The following is a 25,926-nucleotide window of genomic DNA, read 5'->3' on the forward strand; positions in this document are numbered from 1 at the left end:
GAATTCTGCCAGTAGTATAAATGTTGTCACAAATGGCTGCGCTGGCATCGGTCTAATTCGAAATTTGGTGTTTCCTTTTGAAAAGGAAAGACCAAATGAAATGTGGCGATGAAGAAATTTAGGATATATTTTTCTAGCACTTTTATTTGGGAGGCCCAAGTCAAAGCTGGTGGTTTTTGAGGTTTGTTTGTTTGTTTGTGACGTCCTCTTGATATAGTGCAGTTAATTTTTTTTTCCTTTTTGCGTTTGTTTCAGTTGAAGGCTTCCCACAGGTATATTATTATGGTCCATGTGGAAAATACAATGCCATGGTACTGGAGCTCCTTGGTCCAAGTTTGGAAGACTTGTTTGACCTCTGTGACAGAACATTCACTCTGAAGACGGTCTTAATGATAGCAATTCAGCTGGTGAGTAGAAGAACCGTTTTACGTTTTTTGTAAACATCCTGCCTTCTTCCAACCTCAAATATTTCCAATGACAGTACTGCCTTTTTTTGACAGTTAGGCAAAATTTTCTTTATAAGCTTATTTTGGTTTTATTTAATTAGCACGGATTCAGCAAAGAGTTTCCAAAATGAAGCTTAGGCACTTAAAAGAGCACTAGTTAAGCCAAGCTGCTAGTTTGATTACAGGTGATTTTATGGCTAAAATAATAGGCTGCATCAAATGAGCATTACAAACAGAAATCAAATCAGCATTACAAACAGTGGCTTTCAAACTATTTACTAAGGACTGTTAGATAGTTTTGAGGCATGTTGTGGCCTTTTCTTGGTTCATTTGGTATAACATTGTAGGACAATAATTTAATATCTTTAATGAACAGAATGCTCAACCCAGAATAATTTCTATGCATTCTTTAGAAGGTAGCTTCTTAAACTGATTATGATCTAGTTAGCTTATATTTTCCATTTCCTTTAGCTAACTAAAGGAATGCATTTTTACTACGGCAAAAAAGCATCTTGATATATAAAGCTAGTAGATATTTTCATACCTAGTGATCCTGTACATGCGAACTTTAGTTCAAAGTACCAGTTCTGAACAGTTAGCAAAGGATTTTTAATTCAGAGATGTAGAATAACTTACTTCTTTGTCTTTTTATAGATTACTCGAATGGAATTTGTGCACTCAAAGAATCTCATTTATCGAGATGTCAAGCCGGAGAATTTTCTTATTGGCCGGCAAGGAAATAAGAAAGAACACGTCATCCACATAATAGACTTTGGATTGGCCAAGGAGTACATTGATCCTGAAACACAAAAACATATACCTTACAGAGAACACAAGAGCCTTACTGGAACAGCAAGATATATGTCAATTAATACACACCTGGGCAAAGGTTTGTTCAGTATAATATGCTGCATTAACTGATACTTTTCTGTGCTGTTTATATCACGAAAACATGTTTGGGAGCTGTTAATTTTCATATTGTGACTCTCTTTAGAATTAGATAGCAATATGACTTCGGCATGCCTGCAATAAATATGAATTCAAAGAAGTTTACGTTACCAGTGCATGTCCATTCATAGCTGTTTATCAGCTGGGATTGACCAAGTGAGCCAGCATTTCCAAAATTGTCTACTAGGAAGTGAGAATTACTACAGCTGTTATTCAATTTCTCCTCCTTTTCTCCTCCTGCAAGCAAAACAAACCACAGTAGCTTCTTCACTGTGACACATGAACTGAAATTTTGTGCTTTTCCACACATTAGGAATTCAAAACAAGAGTACATCAAGCCTTTAATCCTGTTTTTATTAAGAAAGGAATAAACCAGGTTTACACATTACCCCCCCTCAAAAAAGAAACCAACAACACCTGAACAAAGGTCAGAAATTGCGATAGTGCAAAACGTCTGGAGAATCCCAGACTCCAGTTTAGTTTTAACATAGACGTGTGTTTTCCATTTGAACGTGAGAATGGCCATCTTGGAGAATATGAATAATAATTCAATTCTGTTGTTTTACATGTAGAACGAACTTTTACTAAATCAATAATTTCTCCGGCTCCTTGTAGATATGTTGCTTATGTGTCTGCATACTTACGGATGTCGTCTTTTTCATACTGGAGTTAATTACTAGGAATGTAATTACTAACGTCATGTTAATTAAGATGTTAGAGCAGTGTTCTGTTCTCTTACGTGTTTTAGAACAGAGTCGGCGAGATGACTTGGAGGCTCTTGGACACATGTTCATGTATTTTCTTCGAGGCAGTTTACCATGGCAAGGCCTTAAGGTAGATGCTGAAATGTGCATCAGTTGGGTTTTGGCAGAAAGCTTCTGTGTTAATTACCTGCCTCTTCTGACAACTTATTTTTATTTTCATCCTTTCAGAAGGACACCTCACTGTCCATATCCAGGTTTTGCCCCACCTAATTTGATATACTTGATTGGTTACGGTTGGCCACTCCAGAAAACTCTGGGCAGCTTACAAAAATCCCATAAATTTTTTTTAAAAACAAACCAACCCACAACACCCTATTAAAATGATCGAATGATCGTAATTTTCCCAGCAAGTTAAAAGGGAAGCTAGTGTACAGAAAGTGGATCCATTTGGTTTCATTTTGCAGGTGGGAAAATTTAAATTGCTCTTTTTTTCAGGGCTGGTGTTAAAAACAAAACTTGCTGAGTTATGATGCAGATAAAGATGTATCAGATGACATGCAAGGACTTAGTTAAATGCTTGCCAAACTTCTATAACTCACACAAATATTGTTCCTCCGGTTATTTCACCTGTCCTTCTCTCCAGGATAGCATCCTACATATTACGACCCACTAATAGTTTTTAAAATTAGAATCCTCTGCATTTCACAGGCTGATACACTGAAAGAGCGATACCAGAAGATTGGGGACACAAAGAGAAATACTCCAATTGATGTTCTCTGTGAGAACTTCCCAGGTAAGTTTTAGTTCTGGTGGCTTATCATTTCTGTAAATTACTCCTGGAAATAAGAACGATTAAGACGGTGATTTTTAGAATGTAGCTAGTGCAGAGAAATATGCTAGTATAAAAAATATATATGCAGACACCTGGAAACCATAGTTTAATACATTATATGTAGAGTTGGCCACAAATTTCAATTACACTTTAAAAGCTGAAATATCAGCAGATTCCTGATATTTGGTTTTATCAGGTTTGTGACAAGTTGTCACATTTTGCAACCTGCTTCCCATTGGATAAAACATTTTTGCAGTTGGCTTACAGCCACAAACATAGGTGTTTCAGTCGTCTGGCAGGCTGCAGTGAATCCTTTGTGCTGTCTAGACTAAAAGCAGCATATTTGATAACACTGGCTGGGGAATTCTGGGAGTTGAAGTCTACAAGACTTAAAAGTTTCCACAGTTGGACACCCCAAGTCTAGATGATACACTTGGATTGAAATAACAGCAAATTCCAGGTGAAATACTCTCATTGGAGCAAACAGGTAAAAAGCAGTGGTGAAATCTGAACCGGTTTGCTACTGGTTTGCTGGCCGTGCATGTGTGCTGTGTGCGCGTGCATGCACAATACGCACCAAAAGGAGGCTTGGGATGGTAAGTAGAACAGTGAGGGTGGGGGGATCAGCTGTGCTGCATGATGTAGCTTTGCTAGAAAGCAGGATTTCCTGCTTTCTAGCAAAGCTAAACCGCGCAGCACAGCTGATCGTCAGAAATACCAGTTCAGAGGAACCGGTAGCTTTTTTAAACTACTGGTTCATCTGAACCAGAGCATTTCACCCCTGGGTAAAAGGCATTCTTGATGCTTCTCTTTGATATTTTGGTAGCTTCTGGTTCTGTCAACCCTGGTGCCAACAGCCAGGATGGACCCTGAAAAACAGTTGTCATGCCTCCAGTCTGTCTTCCAAGTTCAGTTCTGTATCTAACGGAAGACAGTTTCTCCATCACCGAATTTGAAACTGCATGTGAAACTGCTTTTCTAAAATTGGAAACTTTTGGACTGTGGTGCTTGATGCTCTCTTCCTCTAATCATGGGGAAGAAAGAAAGGATCTGAACGTGTTTAGCAAGTATTGATTAAACGAGGGAGGTTTTCTCTCTGAAATTTCTTTAGAACATGAAGTTCTTTTATTTCTTTTCGAAGTGATGTAATCCCTGGCAGAGCCTTGCCTATCTCTGCTCTGAATCACCTGGCCTTTTTATGACTTGGACTTTCAGTCTGAGTTCCACAACCCATCAGCGTTAAGAAATTCACAATATACAAAGCTTTATAATTTGCATCCCAGCAGCGCCCAGACTATTTAAAGCAAGCAGACTGCATCTCCTTTTTTTTTTAATCATCCCTGTGTGTTTGAAGATACACCTGCATTAGGATCCATTAAGTCTAAATTTCTGCTTCAGCTTGAGTTTTTGAAGTGACCATAGCTACGTATTTTATATTTATACCCTCTGGTGCCTTTAACAGTTCAGAGAACAAGAACACTAATAGAAACACCTAATTGTTCCAAAGCTGGTGCCTACTAATTGTTTTTGCCCCTAAGTCTGCAAATATTTCAGTGACGTACTTAAGGAGGCCCTTTAGAAATCCGTGGCTTGGTGGCCCATCCATGCAACAGATTTCTCGATCTCGTCTGCCTCTGTAAACTGATAATTTAGGGGGTTTTAATCTGACCAGTAGGTAACGCTGAAATGTATTCTGCTTCTACTTCTTTCTGAACAGATTGTCTGATGTTGCTTCTTCCTAATTCCCTTTAACAGAGGAGATGGCCGCCTACCTTCGTTACGTCAGACGATTAGACTTCTTTGAGAGGCCCGATTACGATTACCTACGAACCATCTTCACCGAGTTATTTGAAAAGAGAGGATTCGCCTTTGATTATGCCTACGACTGGGTCGGCAGACCAATTGTAAGTGCCCATCCTGTGGGATCTGCTGTATTTTTCCAGAGGTCGCTCTTTAAAAGCCAGTTGTGACACGTTATTTGGAAAGTAAGGTCACTGCCCGGGACAGGTAGCCCTCGACTTAACAATAATTTATTTTACTTGACCATTCAAAGTTACAATGGCACTGAAAAAAAGGGACTTGTGATCGTTTTTCCACACTTAACAACTGTTGTAGCACTCCCCATGGTCACGTGATCAAAATCCAGGCGCTTAGCAACTGGCTCGCATTTATGACGGTCGCAGCGTCCCAGAGTCACACGATCCCCTTTTGCGACCTTCTCCATTGTGGGTGGAGACAGCAGCCAGGCCTGGGATGTACTCGTCTGTTCAGATTGATAGACTGAGTCTGTCAAAGTTGTTAAGTCCCGCCCTTGTTGCTAGGGGCTTCCAGCTTTTGACTCAGTCTGTCAGACTGGACGGTCGTGTGGATGTGTGTCTCTGGCTATTTTTAAAGCAACGTCAACGGGGAAGTCCGATTCCCTTAACAACCGTGTGACTAACTTATCAACTGCAGTTGACTCCTTTAACAATGGTGGCAAGGAAGGTCATAAAATGGGGCAAATTTCACTTAAGAAAATGTCTTACTGAGCAACTGGAATTTTGGGCTCAGTTGTGGTCGTAAGTCCGAGGACTACCTGTATTTTGTCGTGAACTTTCCTGCAAAACCTAGGTGTTCACACTATATTTTCCTTTTCAAAAGAAAAGAACGGGAGAAGTGTTAACATGGTTTTGTTTTCAGTGAATGGGATTCACTCGTGTCTGTGTTTTATTTTCCAGCCCACTCCGGTGGGACCCATGCATGTAGAATCGGGACCATCCGTAATCAGAGATCCCCATATGCACCGGGATCGATCCTCAGTACAGCCTTACCGAAATCAGGTTGGTTCACCTTAATGCCTTCATGCTTTAAAATCTGCAGCCTGTACTTAATTCCTAGAATGGGGCACCTAGAAAAGCCAGGGGTGTCAACGGCCTTATTAATTACCGCTCTTCATTTCTTGTCTAGCAAGCTTTCTCTTAACAGTCCTGCCATGGCGACTTTTAAGGTGGGCGGACATGTTCTTTAAAACAAGAATACAAAAATACTCTGGTCTCTGAAGCTGAGAAAAATGACAATCTGAGAACGGAGATCTGCAGAATTGCTAGCTTTCGTTTGGTTTTAAAGTGTAGTTCGGTGCATTCTTGTGAGAACGATGGGCCTTTCCCTCTGCAGGCTGAAATGCAGGGCTCATTCATTCATTGCAGCCCCACTGTTTATTTGTTTGTTGTTAATTGATATGCAATAAAGCATCAAAGATAGCAAGAGAAATAAAAGTCAATAAATATTCGAACTCTGCCAGCAACAGCGTTTAGAAATAGCTGACAGTCAGTTGACAGAAGCTCTGACATCATAAACAGGCTAAGCTCTTTCTAAATACCAGTGTATTTATAAAACATCCCTCAAATCTGCAGACGTTTAAAAAGAGGCTAGATAACCTGTGACACCTTGGATCAGAGGTCTTCAAACTTGGCAGCTTTAAGACTTGTGGACTTCAACTCCCAGAATTCTGGGAGTTGAAGTCCACAAGTCTTAAAGCTGCCAAGTTTGAAGACCCCTGCCTTGGATCATCGTTTCTGAGATATTTCCTTACCTAATTCTTCAGAGCCTTCAACAATGGCAAGAGCTTCTAAGGTTCTTGAAAAGTTCTTAAACATCCAGGGAACTTTTCAGAAATGTATCTGCCTTGAAAGTAGCCCACCTCGGCTGCGAGCGGCCCTCCCGAGCTCCATTTTCGCTGGCAGAGCGCTTGGCCGAAATGCTTGGCTTCCCTGTCCCTCTTGAGCTTTTTCACATGCTTGCTCGGTTCTAGTTCACCTTTTTGCCTTCCCTCTGGTCTCTTTGCTTTCCTGCATGCTGATGCCTGGGCAGCCTGTGTCCGAACGCAGAGGAGAGTGGGAAATTCCGGCAGTCCGGCAGGCCAATGCTTTGTTTCTGACCTCTCACTTGGCTACCGAACGGCATGGGGGATCTGTCCAGGTATTGCTTTTTTTTTTTTTTTTTGTTCCCCCCCACCCTCTCCTGCACAACTGTTTGGCTATCGCCCCTTGGGCATGCGCAGAGTCCCCTCCACCTTTTACCTGCACCGTTTGGCTTCTGCTAGAATGATGAGGGTGGGCGGGCGGGCATGATATCGGAGGTTTGTGAATGCCCAAAGACTTAGAACGAAGGGCGATGTTGCTGTATCGCCATGCTGATTCGTTAGGAGAGCCTTCCCCCAAGCTGGACCTCTTCCGCAGGTGTGAACTTCAAGGAAGACCAATCTGGTGGAGGAATCTTGGAATTAATCCACATCTGGAGGTGGCTCAAATTGGGGAAGGAGTTTTAGGCAGAACCTAGGCCACAAATCTAAAAATTTGGATTTTTGTCCAAATTCACATTCTGTATACCCTTTTCCTCCTCCTCCTCCTCCTCCTCCTCCTTCTCCTTCTCCTCCTCCTCCTCCTCCTCCTCCTCCTCCTCCTCCTCCTCCTCCTCCTCCTCCTCCTCCTCCTCCTCCTCCTCCTCCTCCTCCTCCTCCTCCTCCTCCTCCTCCTCCTCCTCCTCTTCTTCTTCTTCTTCTTCTTCTTCTTCTTCTTCTTCTTCTTCTTCTTCTTCTTCTTCTTCTTCTTCTTCTTCTTCTTCTTCTTCTTCCTCCTCCTCCTCCTCCTCCTCCTCCTCCTCCTCTTCCTCCTCCTCCTCCTCCTCCTCCTCCTCCTCCTCCTCCTCCTCCTTCTTCTTCTTCTTCTTCTTCTTCTTCTTCTTCTTCTTCTTCTTCCACCTCCTCCTCCTCCTCTTCTTCTTCTTTCTCCTCTTCCACTTCCTCTTCCTTCTCCTCCTCCTCCTCCTCATGCAAGGAAGGCCAGGTCTTACATCATATAGTACAGGCAGTCCTTGCAGTGCCCCAGGGTCATATGACTCCCTTTTGCGACCTTCTGACAAGCAAAGTCAGCGGAGAAGCCAAATTCACTTCACAACCGTGATACTAATTTAACAGCTGCAGTGATTAACAACTGTGGCCCAAAAGGTTGTAAAATGAAGCAAAACTCACTTAACAACTGTCTTGCTTAGCAGCAGACATTTTGAGCTCGATTGCGGTTGCAAATCAAGGACTACCTGTATATAACCGATGATTCAGGTTTCAAATGACTTGCACCGTAGCCAGCATTCAAATTAGCTCCATTGCCCCTTGAGGGATTGTATGTTGTGAGCCACGATGGTGCAGTTGTTACTGCAGGCTACTTCTGCTGACTGCCGGCTGCCTGCAATTTGGCAGTTCAAATCTCACCAGGCTCAAGGTTGACTCAGCCTTCCATCCTTCCAAGGTGGCTAAAATGAAGACCCAAATTTTGGGGGCAATATGCTGACTCTGTAAATTGCTTAGAGAAGCCTGTAAAGCACTGTGAAGCGGTATATAAGTCTAAGTGCTATTGCTATCTTCCTTCCCTCCCTCCTTCCTTCCTTCCTTCCTTCCTTCCTTCCTTCCTTCCTTCCTTCCTTCCTTCCTTCCTTCCTTCCTTCCTTCCTTCCTTCCTTCCCTCCCTCCCTCCCTCCCTCCCTCCCTCCCTCCCTCCCTCCCACCCACCCAGTGCTTAGAATGCCGTATTGCAGGCTCACTCTGCCTACTGGCATGAATTCAATCCTCACAGGCTCAAGGTTGACTCTTCCTTCCATCCTTCCGAGGTCGGTCAAATGAGGACCCAGATTGTTGGGGGCCAAGAGGCTGACTCTGTAAAGTCAGTTAGAGAGGGCTGTAAAGCTCTGTCAAGCGGTATATAATAGGTGCTATTGCTATTGCTATTGCCAATCAAACACTTATTAAGGATCTTCTGCGCAAAAAGATTGAAATGTTCAGATATAAGCCACTTTATGGACAAAAAGCTCCTCCGTCATCTGAAGCCGCCCTCTGTTTTCCTTCCTGGCCCTCTGCTGCCAGAATAACTCACTCTCCCCCGTAGTGGTGATTGTGAGTGTCATACGCTTGGCTTCGTGATCAACAGATGTGCCAAGATGGAGGAAAAGAGGCTGCAAGAGAGAAGGAAGATAGGGTTGATCCCCAACCTGATGTCCTCAAGATGTCTTAGTTTATTGGGTTGGAGAAGGCCTATAGGCTGCGTTTGATGTGCCTTTGACCCACACCTGGCTCTGAGGTCCCTTATTAACAGGGTTTTGTTTCTCTGTCGATATTTGTTCCAGGTGGTAAGCTCAACCAACGGCGAGTTGAACGTTGAAGAGCCAGCAGGAGCACCTTCCAACGTACAACTTGCAGCCCGTACTGAGGTGGAAGTAGTAGAGGAAGCTAAGTATGTTTGCTGTCAAGCCAGGTTTTCCCCTGCATCATCTCCATGTAAAATATGTTGGTGTGTTTCCAGGCTTTGATGCGCCCAAGCCCATAACGTGTGGTCAGATCCTGTTTTTGTTTTTTTTCGCGCTTTCCTTCTTGCATGGATAACCATGGCGTTGCTGGGTGCAGCTTCTTTTCCCTTGGGCTGTCTGGGTCATGCTACTTCTGACCGATGCATGTGCTGCAGGTTTGACGGAGGGTTTCAGAAGAGTTTTGCAACTGGCATGCGTAACCGATTCCCCAGGAGTTAAGGCTGTAGCTATTGTTCCTTATTTTGAACAACTTCGTAAGCATTTTGAACAACTTCGATTTCTTTGGGATAGTGTAGCCTACTATTCAGAGACCCGTGTCTCCTCTCCTTCTCCATCCCCACTCTTCTTCTGAAAATCGAAGGTCCGTTGTGCTTTAACCCCTCTTTGAAAAGAGACAGTTTTTGTGTTCAGTAGGGGAACTTCTTCTGGCTCACAGAAGTCCTGAGTTATTTTTGCCTGCAGTGGGATTTATTTTGCTTCTGTTAGAAGTTGAGGCCATTCTTTTCATCCAGTGCTACTGCGCATGATTTATTATCACTGCAGGAACCATGATAGGGAGCGTCCTCCCTCCATTTCTTTTTCTCCACAAGGGAGGTGAGGACGGACACACTTGATTATTTACACTGAGAAGTAGTTTCCTCAAAGACTTAGTGGAGGCACAGCACTGCTGTTTGTCTTGCCCAACTTTATCTTGTGCTGAGACTCTGGACAGTCTTTCAGCAATCATAACAATATTCCTGTAAGTTTTATGGCAGAGGTGATCCTCGATTGGCTAGGCTAAAGGTGAACTTCAAATGTTCTTTCCAGAAAAGCAGGTTGTTCGTGCCTTAAATTTAATTACGCTTCAGGTTCTGAAGCCCCAGCTAAGAGAGGAAGCCATCGCCTTAAAAATCTTTTAAGAAACAGTTTTATCACTTTGAAAACATTCCCACCTTCTCCCTTAAGGGGGAAAAAACCCCTCTAAAGCGGGGGTCTCCAACCTTGGCAACTTTAAGGCTTGTGGACTTCAACTCTCAGAGCCAAGCTTCAACTCTCAGCTAAGCTGGCTGAGGACCTCTGGGAGTTGAAGTCCACAAGTCTTAAAGTTGCCAAGGTTGGAGACCCCTGCTCTATAGCACCTTTGAGCTGAGAAGAAGGAGAATTTTAATGTTTTTTTTTTTTTTAATAAGCACAAATATCCTCATGATAAAATGTGGGTCTTTGGTTAGCTTTTCCAGTTGATAACTTTGTCACACAGCAAGTGGTCAGTGAATTTCTGCAGTTAAAAGGGTGGAGATAAGAAGGAGAGATTAGGTTAATTTTTAAAAAATTAATTGTATTTATATGAAGTGCTGGAAGAGTCTTCAGCAGTTTAGTGGCAGGGTTTTTTTCTTTCTTTCAGGAAATGTTACAGAAATGAACTAAACTTCAGCCCTTAAAAATGTGCATTTGGGCCATAGCATTAATAAAATGGCCGAAAGAACTGTTTTGTATCTCCCAAGCAAAGATAGACCATCATCTTTGTGATGGGGCCAATCAAGCTCAAGGAATGGGCTCACTACTTTTCTTCCCCTGGTTCTCATCATCTTTGGAAGTTGACTTAGAGCCCATCCCACTTAGTTCAAGTTAGTTTTTATTCCCAAGGAATTGGACCTGGTCCTTGAAAACATGATGTCCTGCTCCAGTTTCATGAGAGAAGTTTTCTTCTAGAATGGAAGAAATTGGGGTTGTTTGATCTGGATGGCAAAACAACTAAGAAAAAAGTTAGTTTTCTATATCACTCTGGTCATTTGGATATTTGCAGCTCAGACCTGAAAGCTATAATTGAAGTAGAAGTTAGGGAAATGTTAACGTTCACTGGAAATCACACTTTTTTCTCTGCTGTTGCCCACGTTTGTGGCACAGTGGCTCCCTCTGAACCAAACCTTCCACGGAAATGTCCTTCCAAGGTTTCCCCTCTGTTATCTCAGGCCGTGATGATTTCCAAGACGTTTCTCAGTCAGCCATCTCTCTCCCATAACGCCTTGAATCAGCTGAGAATCCGATTTCATCTTTGATTTTTGCCAGGTCATTCTCTTTAAAACCACTTGTTGAAGATGCTTTTCCAGAAGCATCTTCAAGGTTGCACCTTTATCCCTAGTGATCGGTCTTTATGTCATAGTGCTGTTACGTTATTGTCCATCAAAGCATTAAGGTGTTTTTTGCATCTGGGACCTTTCTAGGAAGTCTCTTTAGGGTTTTCTTTTCCAAGAACATTTTCCAGCCTAGCAGTTCAGAAACCTTCCCACTCCCATCTGCCAAGGCCTCCCTGAACACATTTATCCTGCTTGTGATGATCATATCAGATCTTGGGCTATTTGCAAATGCTTCTTTTTGCCTGTCTCTGAAACGCCCACCATGGTCTCTCTCTCTTCCTCAGGAATTAAGGAGGGTTTAGGTAGAACCAGATCTGAAAAAGTAGGTGGAACTGGTGAGGGACCCTCAGATCCGCAATGCACGTTTGCATGAACTGCCGTGACTTGCTTCCATCTTACTCTGAGCTAATGTTTCCTTCTTTCCTTTCTGTGTTTTTATTTGTCTTTCTTTCTTTCCTTCTTTCTCCTCTCACTGTCTGTTGTAGCTGCCTGAAAATGCTCAACTTGTGGTGAGTCACTCTCTCCGGTTCACGTAAAGGGGGAGTGAATCAGACTTAGGCTGTGCTTGGCCAAAGCAAAGCGAAATTAACTGAGTGGGCAGATAGTTAAGAACGGCCTCCTTAGGACATCCGGGCAAGGCAGGGAGGTTGGTGCCTGGATTGGCACGTCAGTGGCTTCCCTCTTTTATTTTTTTTATAAAAAGAGACTGTGGCGGAGTGTTTGGAGAGCCTGAAGGCATCTCGGTTTGTCCCCAAAGTTGTTGAAACTATCCAGGTTTTCTTTAAGCAGCTCATTTGCCGGGGATATACTTTTTCAATCCTTTATTGGTTAAAAAAAAGTGTGTGTTGTTAGCAGTTTTGCAACTGTTTCTATGATTTCATGAAGTATTTGGGCATTTCCAATGCTAGGGATCTGTATTGTGAGAATACAGTAGTCCTACTTTTGTCCCAGAGTTCCTTCTTTATTGTCTAAAGTGGATCCCCAAATGTGAATCCGCATAATCAGGTTTCTTTGGCTATGGGCAGCTGGTGGAAAAGACAGCAGTTTTTAACTACACCAGATTTTAGCTTGGTAAAAGCTACATAGCATAAGAGTTTCTTGGGGAGGGGGTGATGGGCTTCTGAAAAGAATGTCTTTTGGGCTCTAATGGAGTTTCGATTCCAATAATAATTCCCCGTAGTTCATAATGCTGGAATATATTGATTTTTCAAAAGCTTTACATTCTTGGGGCTCCTGCATTGGAAGCATTCTGTCCCAGGAATTTGTGAGCTAACAGGGGACGGTAGCAGCAACAATAACACTTGTTCATTTTGCCACATGGGGAATTTTAGAGTTTCAGGTGTGGTGGTGGAGGAAAGAGGCTGATTATGGGGGAGTTTTGAACCCCAAACTGAATACGGCTCGCAAAGTTTCCCTGTCACCATACCAGCTGTTTTGGCTGAGGACTTCTTTCTCGAAGATGGACAATGAACAGCCCCATCTTCTGGCAGCAGGATATCAGTGGGGGCGAGGGGGACCCCTTCCTGTCCCATCCTGTCCCGTTCCATCCCATGATTCTGATTTTCCAACTTGGAAAAATTCAATTACCCATCCTGTGGGACTGAGAAAACGCCACTTCACGTGTTTGAGTAACGTCACTTGCTTTTTTTTGAAGCATGTGATTGCAATTCAAACAACAACGACTGATAGTCTTTAGTTGGTTTTCCACATTGAGCGAGAGGCCCTTAATTTTAAAACCTCCCCGGTCCCTTTCGTATGCATGCATGTTCCTCTGCATGCCCATCGTTGGCCCGAAGGATGATGACGGTTCTGAGGTGACCCGTATAAGTCATGGCAGTTAGCGGATTTGTAATCTGCCTCTCTGGTTTGGTTGAGAACTTGGCATTGGGAAGGAATTTATTTGGCCATCAGTGTCCTCTGGGGCAGCAGTCCCCAATCTTTTTTGGCACCAGGGACCAGGGTTTCATGGAAGACATTTTTTTCACAGATGTGGGGGGGGGAAGAGGAGCACCCAACCTAGATCCCTCGCTTAGAGGGTCGTGATGAGGGGTGAAATCCAGCAGGTTCTGGAGAACCAGTAGCGGAAATTTTGAGTAGTTTAGAGAACTGGCAAATGCCACTTTGGCTGGCCCCAGAGTGGGGTGGGTATGGGGATTTTGCAATATCCTTCCCCTGCCACGCCCACCAAGCCACACCATGCCCACCAAGCCACGCCCACAGAACCGGTAGTAAAAAAATTTGGATTTCACCACTGGTCGTGATCCTGTGAGAATCTAATGCCTGATGATCTGAAGTGGAGCTGAGGTGATACTAGCGTTACGGAGCAGCTGCAAATACAGATGACGCTTCGCTCGCCCACCCGCTGCTTACCTCCAGCTCTGAGGCCCAATTCCTAATAAGTCACGGACCGGTAGCGATCCTTGGCCCAGGGGATTGAGGATCCCTGCTGTATAGGACTCCCATGACTTCCCTATTTTTTTTCCCCCTCACATCTCAAAATGCATCAAATGCAATTCCTGATAGACCCCTGACCTTGGAGTTATTTCTGAGCCGAGGTGGCACAGTGGTTAAGAGTGCAGTACTGCAGGCTACTTCTGCTGCCTGCTGGCTGCCTGCGATTTGGCAGTTCGAATCTCACCAGGCTCAAGGTTGACTCAGCCTTCCATCCTTCCGAGGTGGGTCAAATGAGGACCCAAATTATTGGGGGCAATAGGCTGACTCTGTAAACCGCTTAGAGAGGGCTGTAAAAGCACTATGAAGCGGTATATAAGTCTTAAGTGCTATTGCTGTTTCTCAGGTAATTCTGTAAATGCCCTGCTTTTGTGCCACAGATCCTCATCTTTATCAAGCTATGGATTTAGCTTATCCCTGAAAAAAGCCACAAGTAGACTTACGGATTCTTCTTCAGTGAAAATAAACAACACATAATCCATTGACTAACCACATTTTCTGTTTTCGTCCACTCGCTAAATTTTGCTCTGCCAAAGAAATGCTTTCCTTCTGTCTGTTTTTTTAGATTGTAAGCCCCTCGGGGTATGGACCTATCAGACCTGTTCTTTGTGATATGCTTGGTTGGTGCTACAGAAAAATAAAAATAAAGACAGTTTTGCAGAAGGCCACGCCTACGTTCACCTGTATGCAGCTGAGAGTGGTTTCTTGGTATTACAGCCTCTATCAAGAATTTGCTGTGCCACCTTTGCATGCAAAAATAAATACGGAATCATAAATGCCAAAGAGTGCCGTGTAATGCCAGGAAGCGGTCAGGGTTATTATTGGGAGGAATGCTATATTACATGCATTTTATTTATTTATTAAATTTATATTGCCACCCATCTCACGTATGTGACTCTGGTTGGCGTTCAATAAAAGAACCCAATAAACAATATAAAACACAATTTTAAAACATCTTTTTTTAAAAATAATAATAATAATACAGTTAAAAACACGTATAAATAAGAGTGGAAAAATAGACCTACCAATACTTTTGGGCTCCCTACTTCCTTGGGATCTCCAAGCCTGTTATATATTTATTTATTAAATTTATTGGCAGCCCATCTCAACTACAAGATGACTCTGAGTGGCATATAGAACCAGGTTCTTTCTCTGTGCCTCCTGTTGAAATTCTCTACTTAATACTTCAGAAAAAAAGTTTAGAAAGGTGGTTTGGAATGGCCAAAGGTCTGAGGGAACCATGAGGACCAAAGTAAAGGAATCCATTATTTTTAAATATAACATGCCTCCAAAAACATTGGACAAGGGGATTTTGTTTGTTTTTTTCTCAAATTTGGCAACTTTAAGGCAAGTGGACTTCGACTCCCAGAATTCTGGATGTGGAAGTCCACCCAACTTAGAGCCTGCTAGCCATGGAATTTAACTTTATCTACACTGAGTAGCAAGGGATGCGGTGGCTCAGTGGCTAAGACGCTGAGCTTGTCGATCGAAAGGTTGGCAGTTCAGCGGTTCGAATCCCTAGTGCCGCATAACGGGGTGAGCTCCCGTGACTTGTCCCAGCTTCTGCCAACCTAGCAGTTCGAAAGCACATTAAAAAATGCAAGTAGAAAAATAGGGACCACCTTTGGTGGGAAGGTAGCAGCGTTCCGTGTGCCTTTGGCATTTAGTCACGCCAGCCACATGACCAAGGAGACGTCTTCGGACAGCGCTAGCTCTTCGGCTTTGAAACGGAGATGAGCACCGCCCCCTAGAGTTGGGAACGACTAGCACATATGTGCGAGGGGAACCTTTATCTCCTTTTACACTGAGTAGCAGTGGCTCTCGGTGTTCGAGGCAATATTTTATAGCACTTCTTGGGGATGTCAAAATATGAACTATTTGTTCTACCAATGAGCAACTCTCATCAGCCAAAACTGGGTCTTTACTCTGATGTATATATTTGCTGGGATATTTGGAGAGCATCAGGTTGGGGAAAGATGTTGAAACAGTCTTTCAAGTCTTTTGAACTTGGAGGGAGGAGCAAATCATTTTTAAAAAATACTATATAGTGTTCATTTTTCAGATTAGAGAATGTCTGAATGGATGTGTGTACTTCTGTTGCGTGAAATCTTTCAAAAGATTTTATGCATCACTCCTAGCCCAAAAAAAGGGATACTTCCCCAAGCATTAGCCCAGATTACAGAAACTGAACTGTTGTGCCTTTGGCTCAGCTTGCTCGGTTTGTCGTAATTCTGGGATGCACCCCTGAATGTACAATTGTACATAGAATGCTATGTGTATTTGACATTCAGGAGTTGTGGATCCGGCCATTTCATTTTACCCTTTGTTCTCCTTTACTTAGGCAGAAGTTAAATAATGTCTCTGTAACAAATATCTAAAATTGACGCTCTATCCAACCCAGAAACCTAAAAACCTACATAGGTAAAACTAACTCCAGATAACTTTCAAAGTACCTTCGGAGTTTCTCTGAAAAGCCTTTCAAAGCTTTTCCCACTTGTGAAAGTGGAAGCAAATCTGGGTAAAGAATTGTAGAGCATCATAGTTATGAAGGCCAATGTAAAAAGGCCGGGTGTCTTGGGCAAGGCCTTCACCCATCAGTCTTGATGGACAGGCATAGGGGAGCAAAGACATTCATTCTGGTGCCAATTTAGAACCAAGGCCAAAAATGAAGTTATGCCAAAGACAAAATGATGGGCCAAAAAAAAAAAAAAAAAGGTTATTATTAGAAGTGATTGCCCAGGATTATATTACCTGTTATCAATTTGGCTCTCCACCATAACACATTTTTGCACAGTGTCACTGTTTAGTTGGAAAAGATTTTGTTTCTTAACGAAATCAACCTCACTGATTGCCACAATTCTCAGGGAAAGTTTATTCAGTAGCATTTAGGGAAGGATTTTTAACACGCTTCCTTTTTGAAAGAGAGGAAAGCCAGAATTTGGTGCCCACCTCCATAAATTGATAAGCCTAATATTGTAGAACCCTTGCCATCTTATGTACCCTTCTAGAGAAATACCTGTGGTTAATCCAATGGGTTTAGGTGGCTCTTCCCTAAGACCATTTTGCCACAGGGTTGCGGAAAGGAGGACCCCCTTTTCTAGCAGTCCTCCCAATTCCCAAAAATGTACTTCCTGGGTTCATGAGAAGCCATCCCTGGCACAGTTGGTTTTGTGCAGGTCCTCCTTTCCCAAACGACACCTCCCAGATACATTGTGCCAATGGCCATGCTGTCTTTTGGTCGTTGCGGCCCCAATGCCTCTGGATGTTGTTGAGTTGAGCAAAGACTAGCCTGCCATGAAAATCTTGAGTGTGGGGAATAGGTATGTTAAAGAGACTCTTGCCTATGTGGTCCTTCCATGTGACTCTGTGTCTCTGCTTCATTTCATAGTGAATACATGCGTAGGTGAAGGCTTCCCAGAGTCCAGGCTTCTCATAAGAAACTGGATTGTCTCATTCTGTGAACCATCCAGCCTGTGTGTCATCATTAAAGGAGGCCACCCGTGCAGAATAAGTCACCCTTAGTTTCCTGCATGCGCCTCTCAGGTTTTACCGATCATCTTCCTTCACTTTTGGTTGTTCATTTTATCATTGATTAAAAAGAATACCTTGTCAAAACACTAGCTATGTCCCCTTTCTCTTTTATTATAGTTATTTCTTGTGAGGTTTTTGTCCATATACCGGATCACATGCTCTACATATATTCCATCTCAAACAACCAACCAACCGATCTGCTAATCAAATATCCGAGGATGTTTAACTTTAGATCTAAACTCAGTCTGGAGCATTTTTCTAGATTGTCATGACCTAAACAATTGGTCAAGGAACTGATTGTCTAGGAATTCTTTATGCAAGATGCTGAATACAATCATTTGGCTAAACAATTAGTACGTGGACTGAAAGAGTCAGACACTGCAATTAGAAGGTTGCCATGTCCTCCCCCTGCTTCCCAGCATCTTTTGTTATTTTATTTATTATTTATTTATTAAATGTATATGCTGCCCATCTTGCTGCCCAAATCCCTTTGGTGGGGTTGATCCATTCCAAGAGATAAAAGACTTTCTGTGAGTTATGTACTCTTACCCAATTCTGGTGTCCTCAGTCTCCAAGGAAGACTATTTTATATAGCAGAAGTTGGTGCAAAGTGTTTTTGAGGAATGGGTGTAAAGAAAGGTTAACATAGTTAATTTACACTGATGGACATTTTTCTAGCATACTGTGGTTTCCATAATTTTGCTGGGCTTTATTTAATGCATCGAAACTTATAGTTGTAGTGATACCAGCAAGCTGTTTTTTGTACTTTATCCCAGGCAGGCCAAGGACACTGTATAGCCCAGCATTCAACAATCTGCTGCCCTTCAACTCTGTTAAATTACAAATCCAGTCATCCTCATCTAAGTATGATAAAATTCCCATCACTTGCAGGACATCAGACTGGAAAAAGGTGCTACAGAACAGGGGATTTCGACCTTGGCAACTTTAAGACTTGTGGATTTCAACTCCCAGCTGGCTGGCTAGGGAATTATGGAAGTTGGAAGTCCAGAAGTCTTAAAATTGCCAAGGCTGGAGATCCCTGCTGTAGAAGAAATGTGTTACCATGGACAGACAGATTAGACTTCATCCAGCAGAGGCGAAAGACAATTTTTAGAGACCAGGTTTGAACTTTTGAAGATAGTGAGAGATAACTTGGGAGTTCAGAGGAAGTACTTCAAGTTAAATCCTTCTAACTATTTGTTCCATCAACTGATGGTATGTTTTGGTTTAGAAGGTCTTTTTAATACATATTTTAATGGATGAAATTTGAATGTTAGAACCTTGGAGTAAATGTTAATAATAAATAGGATATTAATTCTGTTTAATTAAATGTTGAAATGGCACCCTGCTTTTTAAACATGGGAAGATGCACCTAAGAGTCACCTTAGTTTCCTTTTTTAAGGAATTGGAAGTACAAATATCTTTGATGAGAATACACTAGGATGTAATGGATTCAGACAGTCAACACGTTCAGATGCTGTCAGCAAGGTTTATGCACTGGCACTGATTTGAACTGTGCGTCCAGCTCCCTATCAAATAAAAGGGAAATTTGCTATTACGTAAAGAATAAAACCAGGGTGAAAAACGTTCTTTCTATTAAAATGTAACTAAGGAGGAATTAGTAAACATGGATTAACTACATCTCCCAGTTTGAATGCATTTGTTTGTAATGAATAAGGAGGAAGAGTATTAAAACACTTAATATCCACCTAATTTAGATTACATCAAAAGTTTGTTTCTCTGTTTTTAAAAAAAAACATATTTTCTAATGAGGAAAGAAGGACCGCTCCCAAAATTTTACCTCAGATCTTTTGAAAACCCCAAGTCCTTTATTAGGTTTAAATTTCATCCCATTTATTCTTAAATAATCGACTCTCATCTCCACCTGAGCAACTACCCGGATTTTCCTCTGCCTTGTGCTATGTGGATCTGTCCCAACAGCATCTCATGCAAACTTCTTCATGCTTCTGAATCTCTCATTAGATCCTTCCAGAGCTTTGGAGCTTCTTGCTTGTGCGGGGGTTGCATTTTTGAGAAAAAATGGAGGCTCGGGCTGTGCTTTGGGTGCCGGCGTGGGTCTTTTGCGTGAAAGCTACCACGTTCACCTTCCCAGTTGGTGTGAATGCAGGCGGCGTGGAAAAAGATGGAGAAACTGATGGTCAGAATGGATTGTGATAAGCTATGGTGGTCCTTTTAAAGCAGGGGTCTCCATCCTTGGCCACTTGAAAACTTGTGGACTTCAACTCCCAGAGTTGAAGTTCAACTCTGGGAGTTGAAGTCCACAAGTCTTCAAGTGGCCAAGGTTGGAGACCCCTGCTTGAAAAAGAAAAGTATGGGCCCTGATGTGTGGTCTTAATGAGTGCACACTGTCCCCGTTGTGTTAGGGTTGTCTGGTTTGGCAGGAGAGGGCGGGCGGGTGGGTGGGTGGGGTGGGGAAGGATGTCTCGAGTGCTTCCGAGAAGGTTGGCTCCATCCTGTGCTGTTGTGCTGTTTGTGTCGGAAGGAGAGGGGGTTTCCGGGGTGGCCCTGGGATGCTGTATTGATTGGCTGTGTTCTTTGTGCTCCAGGTGCTGCTGCTTCTATAAGAGGAAACGAAAGAAGTCTTCTCAGCGCCAGAAATAACAGGTTGTCTCCTGGAAGGCATTTTTGGGGTCTTTTGCGTACCTGCCGTTCCTGCCACGTCTTATTGAATGGGGGCTCCTGTTGGGGAAGGTCAAGAAACAAGGGACACTTTAAACCAAAAAAAAAAAGAGAGAGAAAGGGGGAGAGACAGAAGGAAAAGAGAGAGAGAGAGAGGAGGGGGAAATTCCAAAATAAACATTCAGGTGGATTCCCCAGATGGTCTCCCTCGTTCACTCCTCGGTTCCTGAGGCTCCTTTTGGTAGAATCAGGAGAGCATCTCCCCACACCTTCCCCTCCCCTCCCCTCCAGGCACTGGTTGCCCTTTGATGGAAGATGAGGCTGGCTACCTTCCTTCCTTTTCCGTACATCCCTTCAGCGAAATTGGGGGGGGGGAGGGGGCATTCCTGGCGAATGTGCTTTGTTCCTCCTCGCTTTGGGTTCTTTCTCCATGTGCTTCCCCCTCCCCTCCCCTCCCTTCCCTTCCCCTCCCACAACAGGGGCTGTTGTGAGCCGTAGGGCCAAGTGTGAACTCACGGCTGCAAGGGAAGAACGCTGCTGAAAGAGCCCAAGATTCTCCTACATCTAAACCTTTGGGCTTCAACTCTCTCCCCCCCGGCAGCCAAAATGGGAAGTTCATTGATGGGTCGCTCATGGACAGTATCCATGGCAGTTAAGCCAACAGTCGGAGAATTGCAATCTACTCTTCCAGTTGCCTTGATTTTTTTTCTGGCTTCGGTGATGTCTCTCTCTTTTTTTTCTTCTTCTTCTTCCCCCAGAATGGTTGGAGAAAACTGTCCGTTCTAAATGAGCATAAGTTTGTTGCACTTTTAATTATTTCTTTTTTTGTTTTTATTGTAACACGATGGATGCATATTACGCTGTTTGTGTGTGTGTGTGTGTTCTCTCCTCGTGGTGAGTGAGGCTAGCCCACGTGCTCGGCTTTCCCACTCCTCTTAACACAGGCTGCCCCGTCCGTCCCTCTTTAGGATCCCACCAGGACCGCTGCCGGGTTCTTAGCGGCCCAACGGTGTTTGCGCCCTGCCGCTTACTTGAATTTTTCCAGCTCCTCTTGGAACACCCCCGCTTGTGGTTTGTCTCCGTGGTGCCTATCTTGACCGGCTTGAGATTGAAAAATCTTTTTCTGCTGGCAGGAGGAGCCAAGTCAGCTGGACTGAACTTTGGACAAATGACCATGGAATGACATGAGGCCCTTTGGCCTTTTTTTAAGCGGAGCAAAGCTCGGCCAGAGAGAGAGGACACTGCCGTTGCCTTACACTTCGTCTCTGGTTTGGATTTTGCCAAGGTTTTTCAAGTCAATCTCTACAGACTAGAAGAGGGTGTCATCTATGTAGTGCCTGCTGATTTTTCTGTTTTGTAACCTGGGCCTCATGTTCATGAACACGTACCTGGACACGCAATGAGATAAAATATCAAAAACGCAAGCATTTCTTTCTCCCGAGCAGACAGGAACTTTGGGTACACTTTGAGAGAGGAATTAAAGAGGATCCTTCTTCAAAACCCTTGGATCCGCCTCCTAAAATCCAGCTAAAGGGCAACGCGACCCTGTTGATCCAGCGACTAATTTTTGGGGACTCCTGGGAAAGAAGAAGCTACTACCTCCAGGACTGTAGGGGGAGAAAGAAGCAAGAGTTCCTCGTTTGCAAATGAAAGAACTGCTAGAAGGGGAAAAAGCCACTGGACTGAATTCCTGCTCATCTCAAATACTCTCTTCATGCCTGATGTATGTCTTAATGTTAAAATCTCAACTTCCCACTTCCCTTTGCAGAGCTGTAGATTGCTGCTCATTTCCCAGTTAATGGGCCAGGGCCCAGATTTTCAGTGATCTGCACATTCATTCTCTTGAGTTCTACCTTTCACCCCAAAATGGGGTGCAACACATAAAGCCAACTTGTCGTCCTCCTCTTTCTTCACGGGTAAAAGAGTTGAGAGTTTCTCCCTTGGCAGTACATTCTTCACAACTAACTTGCTGTCCATTAAATACCAATTGAAATGAGCTTTTTTTAATTCCACCTTTACCAAGGGAATCAGGCTTGCTTTCTGGAGGAGTTAAAACTGCAGCTCTTTTAATTCCAACAGGAGCAGCATTAACATTTCTCTTGCCCATTTTGAAAATCCTGAAAGTGGAATATTTTTACACTGAGCAAGAGAGTCTAGGAATTCCCCCCCCCCCGCCATCCTGTCGAGGTACAACTGGAAGCTTGCAAAAAGGGAGAGCTATGTTTTAAACTAAAAACAGCTTTGTTTATAAATCCTCAGTAAATCTCTAGTATGAAAAAGGGACTAGGGAAACTGCTCTAGGCCACTTTTAGGAATCTCCCTTGGTTATAAGCTAATAATTCATTTTGCGTAGAGCACTGGTCTGCTTCATGGGGGGGAAAAAAAAACCAGTTCTCTATTACTTCTTTGGAAATTGTAATATCGGCACTTGGATCTCTAGCCTCCCTTTCCCAATGAGGCAAAACATGTTGGCTTCCAGTGTCGGATTATTTACTTCTGAACCATGTTGAAAAAAAACCTATGTGTCTTTCCCAGAGCCAAGTCTATTTAACGGTGAGGATTGCTTTGCTTCAGGAGTTCTTGAATTCCTTACTAGCTTGGCACAGTGTTTTTTTCCCATCAGAACGAAATATCAGCAGATATTTGATATCTGTTTAGAAAAGAAAGATAACGATACCCAATTATCTAGAAAGACGACTTCTCACATATATGCATGTTCATCAGCTGTTGGTTATTTTGTCCTGAAAAAACAAAAAGACTAATCTTTGCTCAAGCCAAGAATCTTATCCTCAGACCTCTCCATATCCTTGAAGTTAGCAAACCTGTTTTATTGGTGTGATCGCTCGTTCTGACTTCCTTTTTTAAAATATATATATAAATAAGCTCGAATGGCTAATCTAGAAGAAAGTCTGCATTCGCGTTCAAAAAACATACATCTCACTGAGAATGACCAGCATTAGAAAACTCTCTTAACTTCATGGTGGCTTTGATAACTTCGCTCTCTTTCAGTTGTTGCCCTTTGAACTTAACTCAAGCATCCCCTGAACCAGCGATTTGGGGGGGGGCGTTTCCAGAGACGTTTGGTCTTCAACAGGGCCTGCCCAGATGTTCCTAAATCCAAAAATCTGGTTCTTCCATTTCTTTCATGTACCACAACTTCTACAAGGGGGTGAGCAAACAGTTACCGCTGCTTCTTGGTTCACAGCAAGTCCATAGGTGCGTCTTTCCCAAGATTTGGCGAGCGGTGACTTTTTTACGAAAGGTAAATGGAAGATACCAGGGCGAGCCCCTGGCGTGTAGCTTAGTGGGGGTTTTTTGGGGAGGGGGGTGATAAAACGTGCACTGCCAAATTCGTACTTTCCCGTAAGCGCAAAGCCATAATCTTTGCTTTCTCTCAAGATATTTACAAGAAGAGGGACAGATTTATGCCTTGTCTGTACTGTTTCTTGGGGCCTCGAAGGACTGTACCAACTCCTTGCCCAGAAGGCTGCCAGTTTTACTAGTTTTTGAGCGTCAGTGACTGAGGAACGAGAGGTTGGTCACTTCCTGTAGGCCTTGATGTTGGCGCGGCCGCTAGCAATGAAAGGACCCAGTGGTAGATGATGGCCTCCGCGGTTCTCCGAGCGCTGTGTGATGCGTATCGCCTAAGTAATCGGAAACAAACTTGTCTTTCTTCGAACTAATGTTTTTACTTGTCCGTGGAATTGTCTGTGAAGGGTGGAGAAATGTAAGGATTTGTACACTGAAGTTATAGGAATTATATTAATTATACCAAGGGCTGGCCTGGGAGTCCGCAGATGGGGCAGATGGCGTTGCCCTGCCAACTCCCTGATTTAGCACAGCTGACGGCAGGGGATGCTGGGATTTGTAATTCGGCTCTTTCAAAAGCCCTCACCCTCACCCACCCCCGGATCTCTGCCCCTACATGGTGTGATTTTTGGAAAGTGGGGGAGCCTTTATTTTGTTCCTGTATTCGAAATGCAGCAAGCCTCGAGTTCAAATGTGGGCAGGAACCTTTGCTTCCATTCGCTTCATTGCCAAATTTGCGCAGTAAACCCCCTGTAGTTTCTCACCCAAGAGGGGTCCCCATCCCGAGTCCCAGGAGTCCCTTTCTCCCCAATTTGGGGAGGCTGCGTGCTCCCTGCCTCCTGGGATCAGCTCCGAGCTTAATATCCCTCCCCGAAAAACGTTGAGCAGCTGCCAATCCAGCCTAGCCAGGAGGAGGAAGGCTTTAACCTCTCTTGTTCTTTTCAGACTGTCTCAGGAACGTAATCATTTCAACCCCACTCCCAAAAGATATTTTTTGCCCCCGCTAACTGCGCTATTGCTGTATGACTTTAGGTGCTACCTTGTGGAATTTAGAACAGCAGTTGCCTTTTTCCACTTGGGAAAGCCCAGTGAATGGGGGCACAAGTGGGTTTTGCCATGACGAGAAGAGAAAGGAATTAAAGACTTTGGGCATCTGGACCAGACACCAAATATCGCATCTTCTCCCGGCAGGGAAGTGCAGCCGAGCGGGTTCGCTGCTCACATTGGAAACCTCGTGATGTATATTTTATTACGTCTGTTTCTTTCACCTATGTCGGCTGTCCGTTGTGCTTTTAAATCGTGGGATTGGGGATAGCGAACGAGGGCAGCTCTTCTTAACCGTCAAGAAAAATCAGCTGTGAAAATCTTTATTTCCTTTCTCTCTCTCTCCTTTTTTTTTTTTTTTTTTTAAGTATTATGTGCACTGTTCTGATTCTTGTTAAAATGCCTTTTGGGTTTTTTTTTATTTTTTAACGGTTTTATTTGAAACACAGGATGGCAATGTTTTAACTGTCCTCACCCCATCCGTGTGCCCTGCGGTGGCCGCTTGGTTTTCCAGGATGAATGTCACGTTTGAAATGCATTTGAAAACAGTCCAACCAGGATAAGGGCTTATCTATGCCATGCGTGGGAAATTCCTTCCACAAGCACGAGTGGGGTTTTGTCGTGCCAGGAAATGGGTCTCTGCTACGGATCTTTCTGGCGCAACTGTTTGAATGGGACATTGCAAGAAATGTTGTGTACCTTGAATACATTCTCTCCCCTCCCCCTTCCCCCCCCCACTGGCACCATTTTATTGTAAAATAAAACATTTGATTTTGCTCTGTTCACTTCCGGTCTGTTCATTGTTTCACCACAGATTTTATAGTAACAGTAACGAGTTGGAAGGGATCCTAGAGGTCATCTAGTCCAACCCCCTGCTCACGCAGGAGACCTGTACTAGGGATTTGAACCGCCGAACTGCCGACCTTTCTGATTAGATCTTAGGCCCTGGAAATTAATATCTTGAAATCAGAATGAAAACAAATACCAGAGTGCCCTTCTTTTGAACAGGTAGTCCTTGATTTATGACAATTGGGATCGAAAATCCAGTCGTAAGTTGTTGCGGTCATAAGTTGAGGCACCCACATGACCAGATTGATTTTTTTCACATTTTTGCGTGGCGGGGGAGGGGATGCCATTAAGTGAATCACCATAATTATTGTCCTAAAGGTGCTTGTTTTTTTTTTCCCCCCCAAGAGGCAACTGGACTTTCTGGTTTTGCTTTGAAGACGTTTCGCTTCTCATCCAAGAAGCTTCTTCGGCTCTGACTGGATGGTGGGGAATGGAAGGATAACTACTAACTCTTTTCATAGTCTAGATTATTTGCTAAGAATCTAGTTGTAAAGTATCTTTGTAGGTAGATTCCTGGCCCATAAAAAAAAACCTTTGGTTGTAAGATCCTTCCATTTCCCACCATCCAGTCAGAGCTGAAGAAGCTTCTTTGATAAGAAGCGAAACATCTTAAAAAAAAGTCCAGTGGCAGCCTGAAAAAAGCACCTTTGGGGCAACCATGACTGAGAATCTCCATAGACATTTAACCATGTCTGTTAGGCAAATCCATTCTTCTGAATGGACAC

General features: G+C 43.4%; 1 protein-coding gene across 20 annotated transcripts in view; it reads left to right on the forward strand.

The window, feature by feature from the left end:
• Nucleotides 1-25,137, forward strand: part of CSNK1G1 (casein kinase 1 gamma 1) — a 34,034-nt gene extending 8,897 nt beyond the window's left edge. For 3 of the 20 annotated variants that reach the window (XM_087878250.1, XM_034432617.3, XM_087878248.1), the window contains exons 5-13: nucleotides 256-407; nucleotides 1,101-1,335; nucleotides 2,143-2,228; nucleotides 2,807-2,891; nucleotides 4,686-4,834; nucleotides 5,648-5,749; nucleotides 6,780-6,887; nucleotides 9,084-9,190; nucleotides 19,927-20,196. In XM_087878250.1, coding sequence (XP_087734376.1) covers nucleotides 256-407; nucleotides 1,101-1,335; nucleotides 2,143-2,228; nucleotides 2,807-2,891; nucleotides 4,686-4,834; nucleotides 5,648-5,749; nucleotides 6,780-6,887; nucleotides 9,084-9,190; nucleotides 19,927-19,981 — 1,079 coding nt within the window. In that variant the 3' untranslated portion in view covers nucleotides 19,982-20,196. Of the gene's footprint in view, nucleotides 1-255; nucleotides 408-1,100; nucleotides 1,336-2,142; nucleotides 2,229-2,806; nucleotides 2,892-4,685; nucleotides 4,835-5,647; nucleotides 5,750-6,779; nucleotides 6,888-9,083; nucleotides 9,191-11,862; nucleotides 12,323-14,208; nucleotides 14,612-17,216; nucleotides 17,446-19,926; nucleotides 20,197-20,967 lie in introns of those variants that run through there. The other 17 variants (XM_034432616.3, XM_034432613.3, XM_034432615.3 and 14 more) reach the window with 9 other exon arrangements.
• Nucleotides 25,138-25,926: the final 789 nt, after the last annotated feature.

The sequence above is a fragment of the Pantherophis guttatus genome, chromosome 13 (genome assembly GCF_059756535.1).
Source record: "Pantherophis guttatus breed Tessera chromosome 13, ASM5975653v1, whole genome shotgun sequence".
NCBI classification, from domain to species: Eukaryota; Metazoa; Chordata; class Lepidosauria; order Squamata; family Colubridae; genus Pantherophis; species Pantherophis guttatus.